Raw genomic sequence first — 19,983 nt, forward strand, 5'->3', positions numbered from 1 at the left:
GTTTGGTAATTTGCAAATTCTCACCCAAGAGTTAATACTTTTTAAGTTTTAATAATAAAAATAAAACGAACAAGAAAACGGCCACCAAAACATGCGGTAAGAACTGAGTCGTACAACATTGGAATATACTTTTTATTATTATTTTTAATTCTCTTAATTTTTAAAATAAAGGGGCACAGTGCGTGAGCCCCTTCCCAGCCACAAATACCTACAAGTACCACTTGCTTTTGACACGTGTCAGCACCATAACACTCCTCCTCTTTTTTTCTTTCATTTTTTTATTTCCCCTTTTCTCAACCTGTAAACTGAGTCATATATTGGTTGGGTAAAAAATTACAAAATTAAAAAATTAAAAAAATTAAAAATAAAAACCGAGACGCGGGGCTCCTCCGTTTAGTGATTCGTTTTCTAGATGGAAGATAAAAAGGAGGAGAAGAGAAGAAAAGAGAGGGTGAAAGAGGAATTAGGGTTGACTGTGGAACCACACATACCAGAGAAAAATGGGACGCAAGAAGATCGAGGTCAAGCTAATCGAAGATAGGTGTAATCGCCATGTCACTTTCTGCAAGAGAAGATCTGGATTGTTGAAGAAGGCGAAAGAGCTCTCTGTTCTTTGCGACGTTCAGGTTGGAATCATCCTCTTCACCAATCGCGGCCGACTTTATGAGTTTTCCAGCGGAAACAGGTACCACCATATTATTCAAACGCCTTCTTTTTCTTATCTCCCTTTTTCTTTCCGCGATTCTCCATTCTTATAATGTATGTGGTTTTTGTTCATATCGATTATACACATATGTACGTGTGTGTGTATAATAGTGAATGCCTTTTGAATTCTTAACTGCTAGCTCTACTTTCGTTTTTTTTCTATTTAATTGCTTTCTTAAATTTTTCTACGGAAAGAAAAGTTCTGTGTGTCGTCCTAGCAGCTTCTAATTTCTGTTATCTTCTGGTATCGACGAACTTGCATTTCGTTCGTCTCTTTCTGTTCTTCGACTCTCCTTAGATGGACTTTTCTTCAATCTAATGTTTGTTTCCTTCTGTTCTTATTTCTTCTTACTGTATTCACTAACAAAATGTCGTTAGTGTTCGGCGATCTAGAAAATCGTCGGAACTTTGTTTCCGACGCGTTTCTCGCTCTCTGATTTAATTTTATTGAGTCTTCTTTTTCCGCATTTATACGTGTCAACAAATATTTTGAAGCCATATATGTAATTATGAAACTGTCACTGCTTTTTAAACATATACATATATATATATATTTACATCCTGAAATTTAAATGTTAGGAGGAATATATTTTTGGCTCTATTTGAATAGTAGCTAAAACTACAGACCCACACACACGCACATATATATATTTGGAACATACGCGTTTTTACGGTGAAATAGAGTAAATATTTGATATTATATTTTAAATTAAGGACAGAAATATTAATGAAATTAAAAATTTGAAAATAAAATTTAAATATTTATTATAATGGAAATAACAATTATGAACTAAATTTCATAAAGGAAATATAGGATCTGCCCAATAACTCAGTTGTATTTGTATGATTTTTGTATTTTAATGATTGGCTATACTAAAAAAAAAAAAAAGTATTTTAAGTTCATTTGTTCTGTGGGCAATTGGATTGATTTTTGGAGGGAAATTTGAATGTGAGTGAGAGAAGAAAAGGTAGCTTATAGCAATTAAAATTTTGACTAGAAATAGTACATTCTTACTATTACTCCACTTAAAAGTATATTATTTTAAAATTTATAGTTGAAGTCTACATGTGTAAGATAGAGTTATTTTGGTAAACGTGCAAAATATACCAGAGGAAAAATATATAGTTTGTTATTATTGAATTCTAGTTGTTTAGTATCAATATGTGAAGTTTGTGGATTGAATACTCATATACTTTAATAATATATAAATTTAATTATTCACCATATAAAATATTATTTGTCTAGAGTAGAAAATGTATTTGTTATAATTTATTTTCTATATCTTTATTGTTTTCCTAGAAAGGTATCATTTATATTTGAAATTGTAAAACAAAATTTTAATTCGTAACTCATTCAACGAATAACTTAAAATTGTTTTCTAGAAAAAAAAAAGTACACCTACGGCCTACCCTTTTGTAGGTGATGCTTTTTCTGAGGGAAAATAATATTAAAAAAACTTATTCTCATCCATGTTATTTATTGTTTTTTATGTTATTTATTGTTTTTTCTAAAATAGACTGAAAATCTATTTTTATAAAGCTATTGTGTTTCATTAATCTACAAAATTTGAAAGAAAAAAAAGGAGCTTAATGTAGACTCGAAGCAGTTATAATCATAAATTTACGTTATCAAGAATAAAAATTTAAGAAAGATTATCTTATACAATGAAAAAATAAATTAAGAGAAAAATGAAATCAGTAATTAACTGAATAATGAAATTTTGGAACGAAGGATGAGTTTCTTAAAATTAAGATTGAAATAAAAGATAAATACTTGATAGTGTCTGAAAAATAAGATTGGAATTGAAATTAAAAAGTTCTAAAGATTGAGGGTGAAATAGGAATATGATAATTATCCCTCGTAGAAAAGATAGATAAATAATAAATGCTCACTTTTAAATGATTTGGTCAGCCTTCATAGTATTACATTATTACTTGTTTTATCACTGAATAATTTAATCGTATTTCTAAATTACACGTTACCTGTCAACATCAAACTATTTATATCGAAGGGATGAGGATTGCACATCAGAAAATAACAACACAAATCTTTTTAAGAAAATAAAAAATCTTCAGGATAGTGATAAGATATTTTTGTTTCTGTTTTTTTTATTGGGTTATTTTATTTTAATATATTTTCTTATTAGTTGAACTGACCAATTTTAAGCTCTCAATAAAAATAATGTATCATCACTTTAGTATTTAATACTAATGATGTGAAATTCATTAATAAAATATTCATATATTAAGGACTAAATTTAAGGGAAAGAAATGAAAAGACCCCAAAGATTAGAGACCAGGCATACACATTAGTTTTAAAAGAAGAAAAAGTAATTAATCGTTTGATTCCTCAACTAATTTTTTTTCTGAACTTTGGAAAGCCTGATTTAGATCTTGGTACAGGGAAGAACTTGCATCAGTATCTCAATTTCAATTCAAACATGGGTTTGATTCATATGTGAAAACACTTAGAAAATAAGAAATAAAATGACCAAATGGTAATGAAAAAGAAGAGGTCCTTTTTCTAGCAATAATGATCTGATGTAGATTATTATATTTCTTTTCTATATTGCTTTGGAAAAACAAATTTAGATAACTTGATAGCATTTCTTCCCTTTGAAGGAAGGTCTATCCAACATGATATTATTATTCATTTAATTTGGTTTTAGCGTCAAAAACCGACATGGGTATTATTCAATTGAATAATTCCTCTCCCTTTCTTTCTCTTATCTGCCGACTTCTTAGAAAAGGGGTCCTTTGTAATCCTTTTTCTCTGTCCATACTTCTCTCTCTTACTTACTGAATTGATTTGATTTCTTAGAAATCTTTTAATATTTATTCCAATGGTTTGTACACTCCTACTGGGAGGGGTGAGAATAGAAATTTGAAAATGAATAATCAAATCCAACCGAATCAATAACGATTAGTCGTTTTTATTTATAAAAATGGTTGATCGACCAAACGATTAGTCATTAATAGAGAAAAAGTAAAATCTCAATTGAATAGCGAGTTGATTTAAACACTATGTTTGAAAAACTTAGTTTTGAAGTTAGATAAGCCATTGGTCAATCAAGGAAAAAATAGAAAAATCAAATATTGACCGCTCGGCTAGAATTGGTAATCAGTATTATACTATCTTTGAAAAATTCCAATTTTCGATTTAGAAAACCTATTTGTTCAGTTTTAATGTATATTTTCATATGAAATCAACTCATGCGAGTATGATCATCCCTACTCATCCTACTTCTACATGCATATCTAAGATAATGATTAAACCTTTCTATAATGTTTTTTTAATAAATAGATAGAAGTGAAACGTATCAGAAAATTAATAAACATTTGAGTGAAATATGGTACATGCTTTTATTTCTTAAGCTTGTTGTAATTACATAACCATTATTCTAATTCTAGTTTCTTCAAGAAAAACGTTTGGCTTCAAAATGTTAGGGCATAATTACCTTCTTTAACTGCTGAAGTGTTATATATATTATATGATCAATTTTCCATGCTTTAATATAAAAAACAATTTCTACATAGGGTCTCACACATAGTAATTTACTGACAAGGTAACAATTTATGCATTTATTCATGTCTCATACTTGTGTGTTCGTGAAGGGTTTATTTATTTATTTATTTGTTATGTTTTGTTGTAGCTAAAAGGAGGGCTTTCTTGGGATGGATTAATGATGAGAATTTGATCTCTTTTCTTATGAGTTGGTAACTCGTTTATTTTCTTCTTATATAATATAGGAAGCTAGATTTACCCATAATTGGCTCAGCTACCAAAGAGCTATTAAGATATGCCAAGATAATAAATTAAACCGACATTGTAAATATGTTAGTTATTTCCTTGTCATAGGGTTTAGTAAACAAATTAGCCCTACCCGTGTGCCCTAAAGTTCAGAGTTCAGAAGATCAAGACTGACATATCCATTGGTGGAATGCTGTAATTTTGTAGAAATAGAAAACCTCTCACTCATATAGATAAGATACATTTCTGTAGGTCTTGAAAATACTATAACTTTTAGGCTTGGAAAAGTGCAGAAGAAACTTCAGAACACCATAATTCCTGCTTTTAATTACATAAGACAAAATGAAAAGAAAATGTTAAAAAAAAAAAGAAAAGAAAAAAACTGTCTTGGAGACTCCTTAATAACTCTTATTGACACATCGAAAATCCAATATTCTGACGTGTAAAACTGACAGATAGCCCGTCTATGCATTGCATTTGCATCATCCCTCACAGTCCTTAATTACCACCTTACATCAAATGAAAAGCCACAAGCTATCTTTCTTTATACATAGAAAGAAAAGTCACACTCCAACTATTATCGAGTTGAGAGGAAAAAATAATGCAGGAAGTATTTCAAGTACACCCTTTAAAAAGTGACCAGGGACCCACAAACATGCAAAGAATATAAAAGAATATAAGATCACGCCTATGTATATATCACTAGACATTTTTCATTTTTAGGGGGAGTTAACCTTTTGTTAAGGAAGTTCTGGTCATTAAGCTATATATTATCTTGGTTGGGCCATGGTGGCTAAAGGTTATAGCCTTCTTTTGTTTTGTAGTTATTTTATGCTCTTTCTGCTTAGAGCCTTCTATTGTAGTTATTTGATTCCCTTGTTGGGCTGTTTTTTCCATGTCCTTCAAAAAGAATTTAGATATTATATATATAAAAAAAAAAACATATTCATTTTAAACATATTCCATTATAATTAATTGGTCAATTCGAGTATTTTTCTTTTCATTTTATTTTATTCAGACATTTAGATCGTACACTCCTCACACAACTCCTACATGGTTTTTTATATTTGTGTGCATTATTGGATTGATCTAGGGCAGTACATTGCTGGGCTGAGTTAGATTGAGTAACTTCTGTAAGAGAGGGCAACTTAACCCAATCCAACTTTAAGACACCCATTTGGATTGTAGCAATTTAGATTGAATTAAAAATTTCCCTCATACACTCATGAATGAAACGATCAGTTCTTGAAAATTTCAAACCCTACCCAAATCAAACTCCAACACGTAGAAACAATTGCTATAATAAGACTTTGTAATATCTATATCTTAAAAATTTACATTCATTGGATCTACTTTTGTTCTATGAATCTTTTAACAATTATAATTAAATTCCTTAAGACAAATTAATGTTTATAAGGAAAAATAAAATATTCAGTTAGTGAGATGATTAGTGAAATCATTCATGAATACAAACATTAGGAAACTATTTATCTCGGACGTTTTAGACATTGTGAAATAGATGAAGGGAAGTTAAGAGGGAAAATAGAAACTGTTAGGTCTTAGGTTGAAGCAAATAAGAGGTTTCCATCCGTACTCATCCATAATACTAAAAGCTTTTCTTAGACTCGTTTTTTAGAAATTAAGAGTATTAATACAACTAAACAAGACACTAATGATTCTAATATACTATATCTTTTAATTGTTTTTTAAATACAATGAAAATTTTAGAACTATTGGTATTTTTTAAAACAAAATATGAAGTTTAGAAGTATTTACTATCATTTAACTTAAAAATAATTACTTGATTAGCTTCATTCCTTTAGGAGTAGGTCTATAATAATTTAATGCTATGAATTCTTGATAACTAAATATTATAGTATTAAAAGTAGAGATGAAAACACATATTTACGTGGAAATCCAAGTTCAGGGAGAAAAACTACAATGCCAATATTTCTTATTATTTTCTTTTGATAATAATACTAAAAACAAAAATATTTATAACAACACGAGTCTAATTAAAAGAATTAAAAAAATTAGAACAAAGTAAATTTTAACTACCATGGGCTTTTCAATATGACCCAAGCCCACTACTTCTAACACTACCATCAAGTTAGAACTTAATTTTCGAAAATAACCAACTTGCTAACACATGAATCAAAGTTCTGTCTAAGGATCCTCTCTATGAGTGTATCAACAATCTATTGGCTCGAGAACATGTAAGGGATGCATATGATACCACTTTCCAGTCTTTCTTTGATAAAGTGTCTGTCAGTCAATCTCCATATGTTCAGTTCCATCATGTTGGACCGAGTTATTGACAATGTTAATAGCTACCTTGTTATCGTAAAATAGTTTCATAGGCACCTCATAGTCCTAACGAAGATCAGACAACACCTTCTGAAGCAAGATTTCCTCTTAGATTTTCAAACTTATAGCCCTGTATTCGACTTCAGTGCTGCTTCGAGCCACAACTCCTTGCTTCTTACTTCTCCAAGTAACAAGATTGTCCCACACAAAAGGTGCAGTATCCCAAGGTGAATTTTCAATCAACAATAAACCCTGCTTAGTCAGAGTCAGTATCAATGCACCTTCTGTCAATCTTCCTGAACCTTAACCCTTTATCGAAAGTTGCTTTTGAATACCTTAGAGTTATGTTAACTACCTCCATGTGGTCTTCATAAGGAGCTTGCATGAATTGACTTACAATACTCACATCATAGGAGATGTTAGGCCTAGTGTGAGACAAATAAATCAACTTTCCCACAAAACGTCGATATTTGTCTTTCTCAACAAGAATCTTATCACCTGAGTTTTCGAGTTTGGTATTGGATTCAATAGGAGTATCAGCGAGACAACATCCCATTATACCTGTTTCAGCCAATAAATCAAGTATGTACTTTCTTTGGAACACATAGATGGCCTCTCTGGACCTAGCAATCCCAGGGAAGTACTTCATATTATTCCCCATTCCCCATCTTCCATTTTAGTTGGATGACCTCAACAATGTCATCCCCAGATACCACAATGTCATCGACATAGACAATCAAATGCAATGTTCCCATTCTTAGAGATTGTTGTGAACAAAGTGTGATCAGAGTGTCATTGATTGTATTCTTGAGACTTGACGAAAGTGGTAAATCAATCAAACCAAGCTCTCAGTGACTATTTCAATCCGTACAAAGACTTCTAAATCTTGCAAACCTGATAATCAAACTGAGCTTCAAATCCTGGGAGAGAACTCATATACACTTCCTCATGTAAATGTCCATTAAAAAACGCATTCTTAACATCAAGTTGGTATAAGGGCTAGTCTTTATTTATAGCAATTGACAACAAGACTCTAACAGTGTTTAACTTTGCAACAGGGAAAGATGTCTCAGAATAGTCAACCCCATAAGTTTGAGTGAACCTTTTGCAACTAACATGGCCTATATGTCTGTCAAGGGTACCATCTGCTATGTACTTGAGTAGTAAATAGGTGGAATTATAAACTTATAGTTATAGTTTAATCTCTTGCTTTACCGTCACCGGCAATAAAAGATAACGAAATCCAAGTTACACCACCACAAGGTTACTTGGTTGGAAGTTAGCACTCAGAATTAGCATTTGTTTGTTGCTTATGAGAAGCACTAGGAAAAAAAGAGTCTTTCTTAATCTTTAAACTTGTTGTGGCCTTTTTAAAAGAAATCTCATGACACAAAATCAATAGGAGGGTATGTATTGTTTTAGGAATTAATAGTGATTAAGACAAGCTTAAGAGGTGGGCACGTTTGATTGTAAGGTCGGCTCTTTCCCTTCTTCTCACCTAGGGCTTCCTCTGGGTGGCAACCTGAGAGCTATGACATTATGGGTTCAATTTGTAAGAAGATTCATAAAAGACTAGTGGTGCAAAATAAATAGTTCTTCTCAAAAGATGGCAAATTGATCTCGGTTAGATATGTGTTGAGTGGCATCCCTGTGTATTACTTATCATTTCTTCGGGTCCCTAGCTCGATATGCAAGAACATTGAAAAGTGTATGAGAGATTCTCTATGGAAAAGGGTGGATGTAAGATATGCAAGAAATCAGATCATGCTGGGACGCCCTGTGAACCAAAAAGATTTAAAGACCAATAACTTTAGAATCTACAACAGAGCTTTGTTGACTCGGTAGCTTTGGCGCTTCTCCCTTGAACCCCAATCCTTATCGCATTGGATCAATGTGAGTAAGCATGACACCCACTCGAAAAAGGGATTTTCAAAATCCTTGAGAAAACATTTCTTTTGAGCTTTTGACTTTCTCTCGCTTCACTTGTTGCATTGTGGTGAGGATCAATGGGTGGGAGAGAGTTCCATTTGTTCTTCGTTTTCACAAACTGTAGACATCAGATCTTTTTTGTTGGGTATGAGAATTTTATCTTCTGCTTTTAGGTTTTGTCGCAGTTTTTCCAATAAGAAAACAACAAAGATCTCTTATTTTCTTTCTTTGCTTGAGAGGTTTCAGTTTTAGGAAGGAAAAGAGGGATAATCGTGTTTCGAGTCCTAACCTGAATCGAGGGTTTTCATGTAGATACTTGTTCAAGTTTTTGGGAGAAAAAGAGGGATAATCGTGTTTCGAGTCCTAACCTGAATTGAGGGTTTTCATGTAGATACTTGTTCATATTTTTTGTTGGATCCCTCCCCTCTAAAAAGTATATTTTTGAGGTGGCTGAAGGATTAAGGTTCCGAAGAAAGTTGTTTTTTATTTGGCAAGTCTGGCTTGGTCAGGCTAACACTATTGATAGGCTTGTTAAGAGGAGAACTTTACTTCTTGGACCTTTTTGTTGATTGCTTTATCGAAAGGCTGAGAAAAACTTTGATAACTTTTTTTGGAAATGTCAGTATGTGTGGGCTATGTAGTGCTCTTTTCTCCAGGAATTTAGTACTAACTATGTTGGTCAAAGGAGTGTTGTGCGACGATCAAGAAGTTTCTGGTCCATCCACCTTCCAGAGAGCAAGAATGTTTTTGTTGTTGTTTTTTTTTTTTTTTTGCTTGCTATGGTTGTGTTGTGATTTGAGGTGTAGGGATTATAGCAAGGTTTGATCTTTGATTAGATTTCATGTGTTTCTTTAGGCTTCGACTTTGAAGACCTATTGTAAGTATTTCATTGGTAATAGCTTACCTCGTTAGAACCACTTCTTTTAGTTGGAGAGTTTTTGTGGGTTCTTTTGATTTCAAGCTATTTGCACTTGTGAGTATTAAAAGTTTTGCATTCAGGTTGTTTTGGTTTACTTTAACCATCAATTCGATTCATTTTTTTGTTCATTTTAGTTTACTTCAATCGGTTTCATATTGATTCGATTTAGTTAGATGGCTTCAAGCAATTTGGTTTAGTTCAAGTTGGTTTTCTAGTTCATTTGCAATTATGAAAAATCTGAAGAAAAAAATATTGATTTTTGTTCTGAATTACATTTGTGGGTTTGATTTTAGATAACTTTATGAGAATCTTTAATTTTTACACAGAGATTATAGTTTTCGTTCTTCCTAGATTTTGTTTTAGATCTTTGAACTATGTTTTCAACTTAGAAGTTCTTGGTTTTCATTTTTTTGTGGATTTTTGTTTCCATCCAAGATTTATTGATTTGATTCGAAAGTTTTTGTTTCCATCCGATCTATTGACTTGGATATATGCATATTAGGTCTTCTCATACAGGAGAAAGACCTTTTACGAATGTAGAAAGAATAAAAAACAATAAATGATAAATATTTGAAAAATAAATATAGAAATTCCAACGGTTTGTAACCTACTCAACTCCTCTACCACATATGCCTAAAGATGAGAATTTTTCCAAAGGTCTAACTCAAATCTTGCGCAAACTACTAGGCTAGTCCCTCTCTTTTTATCCTTGTTTGTAATAGTCCATACAAACAGGAGTTTTTTCTCATACATTAGATAATTAATTGATTCATAATACAAATTTTCTTTAGACTTCTTACAAAAATCTCTTTATTTCAAGAGGGGAACCCATGAAATTGAAGGGGTTTGTAAGGTGAAATAAGATAAGAGTCCAATAGTCCTTATCAGTTGAGAAGTTGCCAATAATTTCATCCATTAGAAGGTGGTGAATGAGTTATACCTTCCAATGACAAAAATAACAAACTACGAGATGGTATTCATTGAGAATAAAGAGTGATTCAGTCTCAGTATCAAAAATAGATATCTAAACTTTTAGGGTATTCATTTGAAGTGATATATAAACCGAGCCTTGAGAATAAAGCTGCAGATGCTCTATCAAGAGTGCAACCTATGGTTCAATTGAATCAATCAACTGCCTCAAACATAATTGATATTGTTGTGATCAAAGAAGAGATAGGCAGTGATGAGAAGTTGCAGAAGATCAGAGAAAAGTTAGAAGAGAAAGGAGAGGGTCAAGAAACCAAGTTTTCATTTAAACAGGGCATACTGATGTATAAGGATCGGTTGGTGTTATCTAAATCTTCCAAGTTGATTCCTACAATCCTACATGCATACCATGATTCGATTTTTGGAGGACATTCGAGCTTCTTGCGAACTTATAAAAGATTAACTGGAGAATTGTATTGGGAGGGGATGAAACACGATGTTAAGAGATATTGTGAGGAGTGCATTACATATCAACAAAATAAGATGTTAGCATTATCTCCAGCTGAGTTGTTGACACCCTTAGAAGTACTTGGTAAAGTTTGGGAAGATATTTCCATGAACTTCATTGAAGGGTTGCCGGAGGTTAATGGATGGAAAGTCATATTTGTTGTGGTGGATAGATTTAGCAAGTATGGACATTTTCTTCCACTTAAACATCCTTTATAGGCATTTTCGGCCACTTAAACATCCTTACACTGCTAAAACGGTGCCTGAAATCTTTGTCAAGGAAATAGTGCGACTGCACGGATTTTCCAAATCCATAGTTTCAGATAGGGATAAGGTATTCCGCAGTCATTTCTGGAGGAAGTTGTTCAGATTGACAAACGCACGGTTGAATTACAACACGACGTACCATCCTCAAACTTATGGGCAGACGGAAGTGGTGAATCGAGGAGTGGAAAACTATTTGCGATGCTTCTGTGGAGAGAAATCAAGAGAATGGGTAAGATGGTTGCATGTGGCAGAATATTGGTACAATACTACGTACCAACGTTCATTGGGAATTACCCTTTTTCAAGCTGTTTATGACAGGACACCTCCTTCCTTTGGTTTATTATGGAGATTGGTATACACCGAATTCCACATTGGATGAGTAGTTGAAGGAAAGAGATGTAGTACTTGGAGTTTTGAAAGAACGTCTGAAGTTGGCACAGGAGAAAATGAAAATATATGTGGATTTAAAAAGGAGAGAGGTACATTATCAGGTGGAAGATTTGGTGCTACTAAAGGTGAGACCCTATCGGCAAGTGTTATTGTGGAAAAAAAGGAATGAAAAACTATCTCCTAAGTTTTTCGGTCCTTATAAAATACTTGAAAAAATTGGACTTGTAGCTTATAAGCTTGAGTTACTTGATAATGCAACGATACATCTGGTATTTCATGTGTCTCAGCTGAAGAAAGTTGTTGGGCCACACGAAGAGAATAAGAATGATATTCCCATGTTAACGAAGAACTACAAATGGAAGGTTGTACCGGAAGAAGTTTATGGTTACTTGAAGAATAAGTCTGGAAGCTGGGATGTACTGATAAGTTGGAAGGGATTACCTCGACATGAAGCTACTTGGGAGATGTATGAGGAGGTGCAACAACGTTTTTCAGATTTTCACCTTGAGGATAAGGTGAATTTGGAGAAGGAGTGTAATAATAGACTTCCAATAGTGTATCAGTATAGTAGAAGGGGTAAAAAGAAATAATAAAGGTAGAAGTTATTTAACGTGCACATGAATAGCACGTGAGGGTTAGTAAGGTTAAGAGTTAGTTACTTTGATTGTTAGTATAAATGAAAAGAATAGTTGATGGAAAAAGTAGTTAGGTTTTAATTTGTGAAATGATTTTCTTTTCTTCCTTGAGAGAGAGGATAGCAAAGAGGTTTCATATTGTAATCGGAAATTGTTCCTATTCTATATTCAATAAAGAAGTAGTAAATTCATACCAAGTGGTTTCCATCAGATGGTTGTAGGTTGATTGTGAATGTACAAATAATTTCATCCACTAGATCAACAACTTCCAATGACAAAGACGATAAACTATAGGTGGTTATAAGAAATGAAACAGTTATTCGAATGAGAGACTAAGAAATGTAGGATTGGGCCTTGTTCCATATCTAGCAAGAAGAGTCCATAGATCACTCGTACAAGAATCATGAAAAAGGTATAAGATCTCTTACATCAATCGCTTATCTCTTCCATCTGTCTACCCAAAAATTGATACCTAATTGTTGGAGATCCTTGATAAAGACAAAAAGGGAGGAATAAGACTTCCAAACCTTGTTACAGGGGAGTTGAAGGGTTGTGGATAAACTCAACGTGCAAAATTACCTTAAAAAACATGCGGTGCATCCATATAACTACATCTACTTCCACAAAGTAACTCCTTTACAAATAACTAAGAAAAGATTTTCAATGAGTTTGTGTTGTCATAATAAAAGTTAGGTGATCTCCCGGGGAGATTTCATTTTGTATATATGTTTGACTTGATGAAATAGACTTGTTACTTAAATAATGATTCAATTACATTATTGTTAAGTCAGAAAATCATTCGCTAGTATGTGAGTCATAGTTCTTTACATCCTCGCATGTGTTATGGCACTTTAAGTCAAACTCTAAATCAAGAGTAGTATAATATTTAATATTTAATTACAAAAGAAAATATAATATTTGATTGTGATGATATGAGTTATAAACAATTATGGGTGATTATGTATCACCCAGTAAAATCATTAGTTAAGAGTTCTCATGTGTCAAAGTAGGTATAGCTCAACAACATGCATTTTTGTCAGCAACTAGTAGGTCTGTGGTAAGAATCTCTCCACCCTTATTGTACTAAAAGAATTTCCATATAAGCAAATGCTTTTCTAAATTCCTATATCTTGAAAATTTTGACGTATTTTTAACCATGAAAGCTTTTTTTATGGCCAGCTTAATGGTTAACGTCTTGCACCTCCTCCTACCAATATAAACATAAGTGAGTCAGAGTTGGGATTCGTCTCTTTTTATCATGCAGCCGGAGAAAAGGAAGAAATGAATGATAAAGACATGATTGGGATCTAGGAGACGAGATTGATCCCCCACCTTTAGTTCACATGCTTTGGTGGGATGATTTCTACAACAGTCTCCCAATCTCTGAACAACTCTTCCTATTACTCCCAAAAAGTCCAATTTATCCTTTACCCGCTCAAATTCCTCAACCCTTCGTTGAAAGCCCTACAATTTGGATTTTGCGAGAGAGGGACCAAAGTAAGACAATGAAAAGAGCAAGACATCTTTTACGTATAGGCCTTTTTCATGATGAGTATCCCTTGGTTTGAAAGTCACTAGCCTCAGTAAAAACTTAAGTTTATAATAGGAAGAATGAACAAAAAGAAATCTTAAAAGACAAGTCGTTTAATATCGTAATTTTATTATACATTTTGAGCCACCAAAGCAATTAGGAATGCTTTGATGGCTAGCAACACCTTCGAATGTCTTGCCTAGATGAGGTAAACTAATTTCAGAACATAGATCTATTTATATTTCTCTACCTCAAGAATTATCTCTAAAGAGGGAAATGGATTTTTACTTTGCTTAACAAAGACTGCAAACTAGCCAATTTGGGAGCATATAGATACCTATTTGTGCAGAAGGCAAAAGTTGAAAGGCTAATATTTTAGATGATTATAGTTGGTGTCATTCGAACAAGCATGAGTTGGCATGCTAGCCTAGTCATTTTGATTAAGAAAAAAAGATGGCATGATGTAACAAAAACTACTTAGCTAGTTGATAGGCTATTAGTTTGTTAGAATGATTAGTAAATTACATAATAGCTAACTTTATAATAAATTTTTCTCTTTAAATATAACTCCTCTCTCACGTTGGGAGATAAAATTCATTCAAACCAAAATAGACTTTCGTATTACACCATAGTGTACCTATTTGGGTGCCTAGGTATTCCCTTCCAAACACTCAAAATTATTGGGAGTTGTGTCATATGCATTCAACATATCAGGATTTTGTATTGGACCCCTTGGATTTCCAAGTATTTACAAGCAATTAATAGAAAAGTTGTCTGGTGTGGTGATGAAGGCAAACATGAATGAATATGAGAGAAATACTTTGTTTTCTAACATAACAAAACCTTGAGCACATCTTTGAGGAGTTTATTATCGTCGTTGCACAGCTCCACTCGAGCACAGCCTAACATCATTGAACCAACGACCACGGGTAAGTGGTTTAGGTTTTGAGACCTATTTATGGTACTTCTGCAATGAAAAACCCGAAAGATGTGTTGGATGGCTGTCATAGGCATAATTTTGGTATGATACCACATTCCACGTCTCTATTCGTATCACTCCCTTTCACGCCGTCTGCAATCCCCCCTTTATAATAGTGATGTTCTAAGTGTCTCAAAAAACTGGATATGCTTCCCTTGATCAACACTTGACCAAAAGTGTGGATGATTGAGTATATTTGAAGTTGAGATCATGTTGTCAACCTTCAGCTGTCAAAATTCTAAACTAAAAGCTCTCTCCCAAGTGCTTTTAGCCTTCATTGTATTATGTCTCGAGTGGGACAATCACCTACACAATGGAAATACCACCAATAGGCTTTTAAACAGCAGAAGAAAATCATGGGCATACCCATGACCCATGAGGTCGAATGGATTACAAAATCTAAAGATGTGTTTATGGATATCAAAAGAATGTGAGGTGTTGGTTGAAGAAATTTCTCGCTCATGAAGTCACCTAGGAATCTTCCAAAATCACACCACGATGATTTCCTATTTTCCCACCTTATGGATAATGTACCATTGTACCTAATGGTGATGTTAGGCCTCCTAGTTCACACTAATTCAAGGATGAATAGGAATACAATTGCCACCTTGGCCAAGTTAATAAGGAAAGAACTTGTTCACGAGAGTGCCAATGTGACATGTATCAGTGGTAACTTGTATTTGCCTTTAGACTATTTTGTAAAAGAAATACATGAAAAGAAAATAAACCAAAACAAAACTTCCTGGAAAAGCTCCATCTAAGGCCGTCAATCCTTAAAAGAGCTGTCAATCCTTAAAAGAGACACGAGCACTATGATATTTCCCTTCCCACTAATAAATGACCATTTTCTTCGTGTACTTTCCTCCTATAAGGAATTCACACAACTAAATCTTCAAAATCTATAGGGTCATCATAACTGAAATGGTGTATGTGTCATGTTGGTACAAAGATTAGCATTGACAAGCTTGGGCATGCTAGAAGACTGAATAAGCTTTTATTTTAATTCTACAAAGTAGCCTTTTCAATACTACCTAGGGCATGTGCACACAATTTGTAGTTCATGCCCTCAACTTTAAACGACTTGAATTGTTCTTTTATTCTTCCAAGTGCTTTAATGAATGTACGCCCTCACTTTCTAGTGCTCTTTCATGATTGTGATGCAGCTTACTGAATATTATTATGCGCTACCAAAGCCACCTTCAAGGGAGAAATGAAAGTCCAATTGACAACGACCTTCAAGGGACAAGTGAAAGTCTAATTGATAATGACGCAAAGGTGAGTGAGGATTTACAATATCTAGTGAAGGGAATACACTTTTAAATATTACATTACTAAAAGTATTTTTATAAATGTACAAAAGAGAAATTTTAAAACGGTGTTTCATTACAATTTTGAAGAAATTTTAGAAACTACTTTTATCATATAAAAAATACTTTAAAAATTGAAAGCAAGTGCTTCATTTTAAAACACAAGCACACAAGACAAATACTAAAAAAGTCAGTTAGAAGTGGTAATGAAGTTTACAATATTCGATTTTTCTTTCCCCCGGTTGAATATTGTGGCTTTCATTACCAAGGGGGAAAATCTTGCATCTCCTTTTTCTTTCAAATATAATCTTGCATCTTCTTTCTGCAGGACCATGTATCTGATGAGACAATCTTGGTTTCACTCAAAAAGCTCCTACAAACTATTCAAAGGCATCTATATTTTAACTAGTCTTTTTTTATGTAATATAATTGGTCAAAGTTTGACGGACATGTTCTCATTTCCAGTCAGGTTGAAGAACCAAATTTCAAGAAGCTCGATATAACTCAGATGGTGCAATTGGAGAATCAACTTGAAAGCACACTTGACAAAATCAAATCTCAAAGAGTGAGTTTATTTATTTGCACTGCATATTCATCTAAGAGGTTTCAACTTAACCTTTAATCACTTCAAATGATTTCTAAGTCCCTAGATATACCATCATGTTTTTCTTATATGCTGTCCTATACCTCATATTCAAACTCCCCAGTGGTACCCTGACTGCAAAAGTTATATGGCGGTTCCCCTTTAAAAGGTGTGCTTTGGATCAATTTATACAAATGTAGACTTTTTCACGAGTAATCTAACTAACGAGTTGAACGCACTTTTAGGGCATGTGAAAGCCTATTTTGGGATATGTTAAACTTTGTAGATATGTTAGGCTCTTTCATGCTCATTGAATGACGTACAAGGTTCAGAAGTAATTTAACTAGACCATTATGATCTGATGCACTAAAGCGCACTCTAAATTACACTGAAACAATGACGATCGCAGCTATTAGTACTAGGTAATCTTCTCCCTCTTTCAATGGACCTTGTCACATAATTAAAAGAGTGAGGCATCTGACAAGTCGCCCACCAAATAGAGTTGCAGCTCACGAGCACCACTCATTTAGTATTCCATTGTCCTCAGTTAACGCTGGCTAAGGGATCTAATTTTAGGCCTAACTTGTAACTAGGTGACTTACATTATGCAGAGACGTGCTTATATCTCTATGCTGTCAGGTCACTACCATTGGTACTATCTCCAATTGGGGGGAGGGGGAGAATCATTAAGAAACAATCAAGCAAGGTGAAGTTCTGGGAGATGTAAATAGGAATGTGAAGTAAATAAGGTTTTAATAAAGAGAGAAAGAGAGAGACTCAAGATCGCTGCTCTTTCCCCTACTCTAATCTTTGTGTTCAATCCATTCACAAAGCTTTGTTCCTCCATCAAGTTAGGTAATTTTGGCAATGGTTTACTTGTTGATGGATTCAAAACAATACCTCAAACTCCCAAATCTTGCACACTCCCTTTTTGTCAAACTTCTGAAAGATGTTTGCGTACACTTCCTTCTTGTGTAGACAAAAACCTCATAATCAAGGCAAGCCAGAATTCTGATGCTTGTGTACACTTTCTTCTTGCGTAGACACAAAAGCCTCTAAATTAAGGCAAGCCAAAATTCTTCCCAAGTTTGGATAACTTTTCTCCTCTATCCATCAGATGCATGCCTGTGCTTTCCTCTTCTTATAGGGTAACGAAAAAGTAAAGAGATTTAGCTTGGAATATTGTTCATTGGTCATTCTATAATTAACTTGTCCACAAATTAGTGTGCAGAAAATAATAAAAAATAGAGAAGTAGGAAGGATATACCTAAAGAACAAATTAAAGAATTTTTTTTCTCCGGTCTCATAGAACCTTTACCAAGTCACAACATTCATATACGGGGGTGGTTGTAAATGAGGAAGGAATGGGAACTTGAAACCGCCCACAACTTTGTAGGAAGGTCTGTGTATCTAAGGACTTCCTCAAATATATTTAAACAGCCTATCAACTTGGAACCAAGAACTAACTTCTTGATTCTCAAGTTTTCAATTGACTTTTCAAGGCTACAACTTTCTGGAATGTCTGGAGTCCAAAGGAGTTCACACCCAGAGACTCAAACATTAACATTCTACAACTAACTGCTTGATCCTCAAGTGTGGATGAATTGACACAATTTAATAGCAATTGAAGACTTTTCCTTGGTAATCACAATTGCTATAAGAAATCGAAATTAGTTGCCATATGCTGTGGTATTAAGAATTATTTTAAAGCTAATTTCAACAAGTATACGTATTATCTCTAAGTAAAGATAGAAAACCTTACCTGAATTCCAAATATGAGGAGCGATTCCAACAAACTGCTTACTTCTGAGCACTTATTCATTGGGGTAGGGTAACAAAACTTGTATGAGAATATGCTCTTCTGCTTTTGCACCTTGCTCTGATTTTAGATGGAACAGCAAACAAAATCTCGAAACTAAGAATTTAAAAGTTATACAATGACATTTCTTCTTGCTTGCAGATTGAGGCAATGATAGAGAATGATGACTGTTGGACATACGACATGGACATGGCTATGGGCATGATCAACAGCCCGCCATTTAATTAGTGAAATATGGCACAAACAAAACTATGGTTGTTGTTGTCCCACCAAATAAAATAAACCGAAGCTGCATAACTCTATGAAATCCTAACTCCTTCCTGACCTGCAGAAGCAAATATGCATAATATGTAACATATAAGTACGACAGTTGTAGCATTTTTCAGGTTCTATGCTAAATGAAACCATGCATCAAGCACTTAATCGATGCTTCTTCTACTAAGCCTTATTGTTCTAACTTGGGAAAATTTTAGAGGAAAATTTCACTTTCTGTTCTTGAACATATCTTTCATTCAATCTCTAGATTTCAGTGTTTCAAGATTTAAAACTTAAAAGCTATCACTCGTGCATACTTTTGGGTCTTGGTGTTAATGTCCAGTTAATTAACTTTTTACAGAATTATATGATGTAATTTCTTTTAATTAATTTTGTAAATGGATGGAGAACTAGTGGAAACTAATTTAGTTATAGTTTATATCGATGAACATTCAAGAATAATTGGTGAAAGTGTGGAACATTATTACAATGTGTGGACTTAAGAAAGAAGACCCAAATGAAACGATACCCAAAACTCAAGGATTAAAAAAAAGTACTTTGCCCCATATTTTATTCATGTAATTGTCTCTATTTATTTTATTCACGTAACTCAAGGATTAAGTTGGTTGTCAGTTGATGGTCTTTATTAAATGAAATAAGTAGGCATTCATTGTAATTTAATTTCCTGAAAAAAGCATAAAAACCCATTTGAAAACCTTTTCTTTTGATATGGTCACAGGTCAGATTTGTTTGGACATGACAATTGGAAGTGACACTTGATTCTTGGGAAATTGACAAAAATAGGCCAAAAATGGGGTATAAATAGAGTTTTAGGATTGATTGTAGAAAAGTTGAGATTTAGGATAAATTGGAGGTGAAATGACGAAAATACCCTCTTTTAATTTTAATTCACATTTGCTCTTCTCTTCTTTTCCAACCCCTCTCTCTCTCTCTTCAATGTCATTCACCTGAAGAAAAAAAACAGAATTGCGAACGCAGCCTTCTTCTCCTCTCCTCATAGATTACGTAAAGGGAAAAAAAAAGAAGAATCCTTCTCTTGCAGTCTCATAGATTACGTAAAGAAAAAAGAAGCATTTCTCCTCCTTCTCATAGATTATGTAAAGGAAAAAGAAAAAAGAAAAACTCATTTGCGATTCTTCTCCTCTCTCAAA

At 33.5% G+C, this 19,983-nt stretch overlaps 1 protein-coding gene across 1 annotated transcript; it reads left to right on the top strand.

Moving 5' to 3' along the window:
* The first annotated feature begins 380 nt into the window (after positions 1-380).
* Positions 381-19,103, top strand: LOC101216562 (MADS-box transcription factor 8). The gene is made up of 5 exons (XM_011658507.2): positions 381-685; positions 16,011-16,122; positions 16,483-16,544; positions 16,620-16,719; positions 18,698-19,103. The coding sequence occupies exons 1-5, from the start codon at positions 501-503 to the stop codon at positions 18,782-18,784; spliced, it is 546 nt and encodes a 181-aa protein (XP_011656809.1). The 5' UTR covers positions 381-500; the 3' UTR covers positions 18,785-19,103.
* Positions 19,104-19,983: the final 880 nt, after the last annotated feature.

Source organism: Cucumis sativus, chromosome 6 (genome assembly GCF_000004075.3).
Source record: "Cucumis sativus cultivar 9930 chromosome 6, Cucumber_9930_V3, whole genome shotgun sequence".
Lineage (NCBI taxonomy): Eukaryota > Viridiplantae > Streptophyta > Magnoliopsida > Cucurbitales > Cucurbitaceae > Cucumis > Cucumis sativus.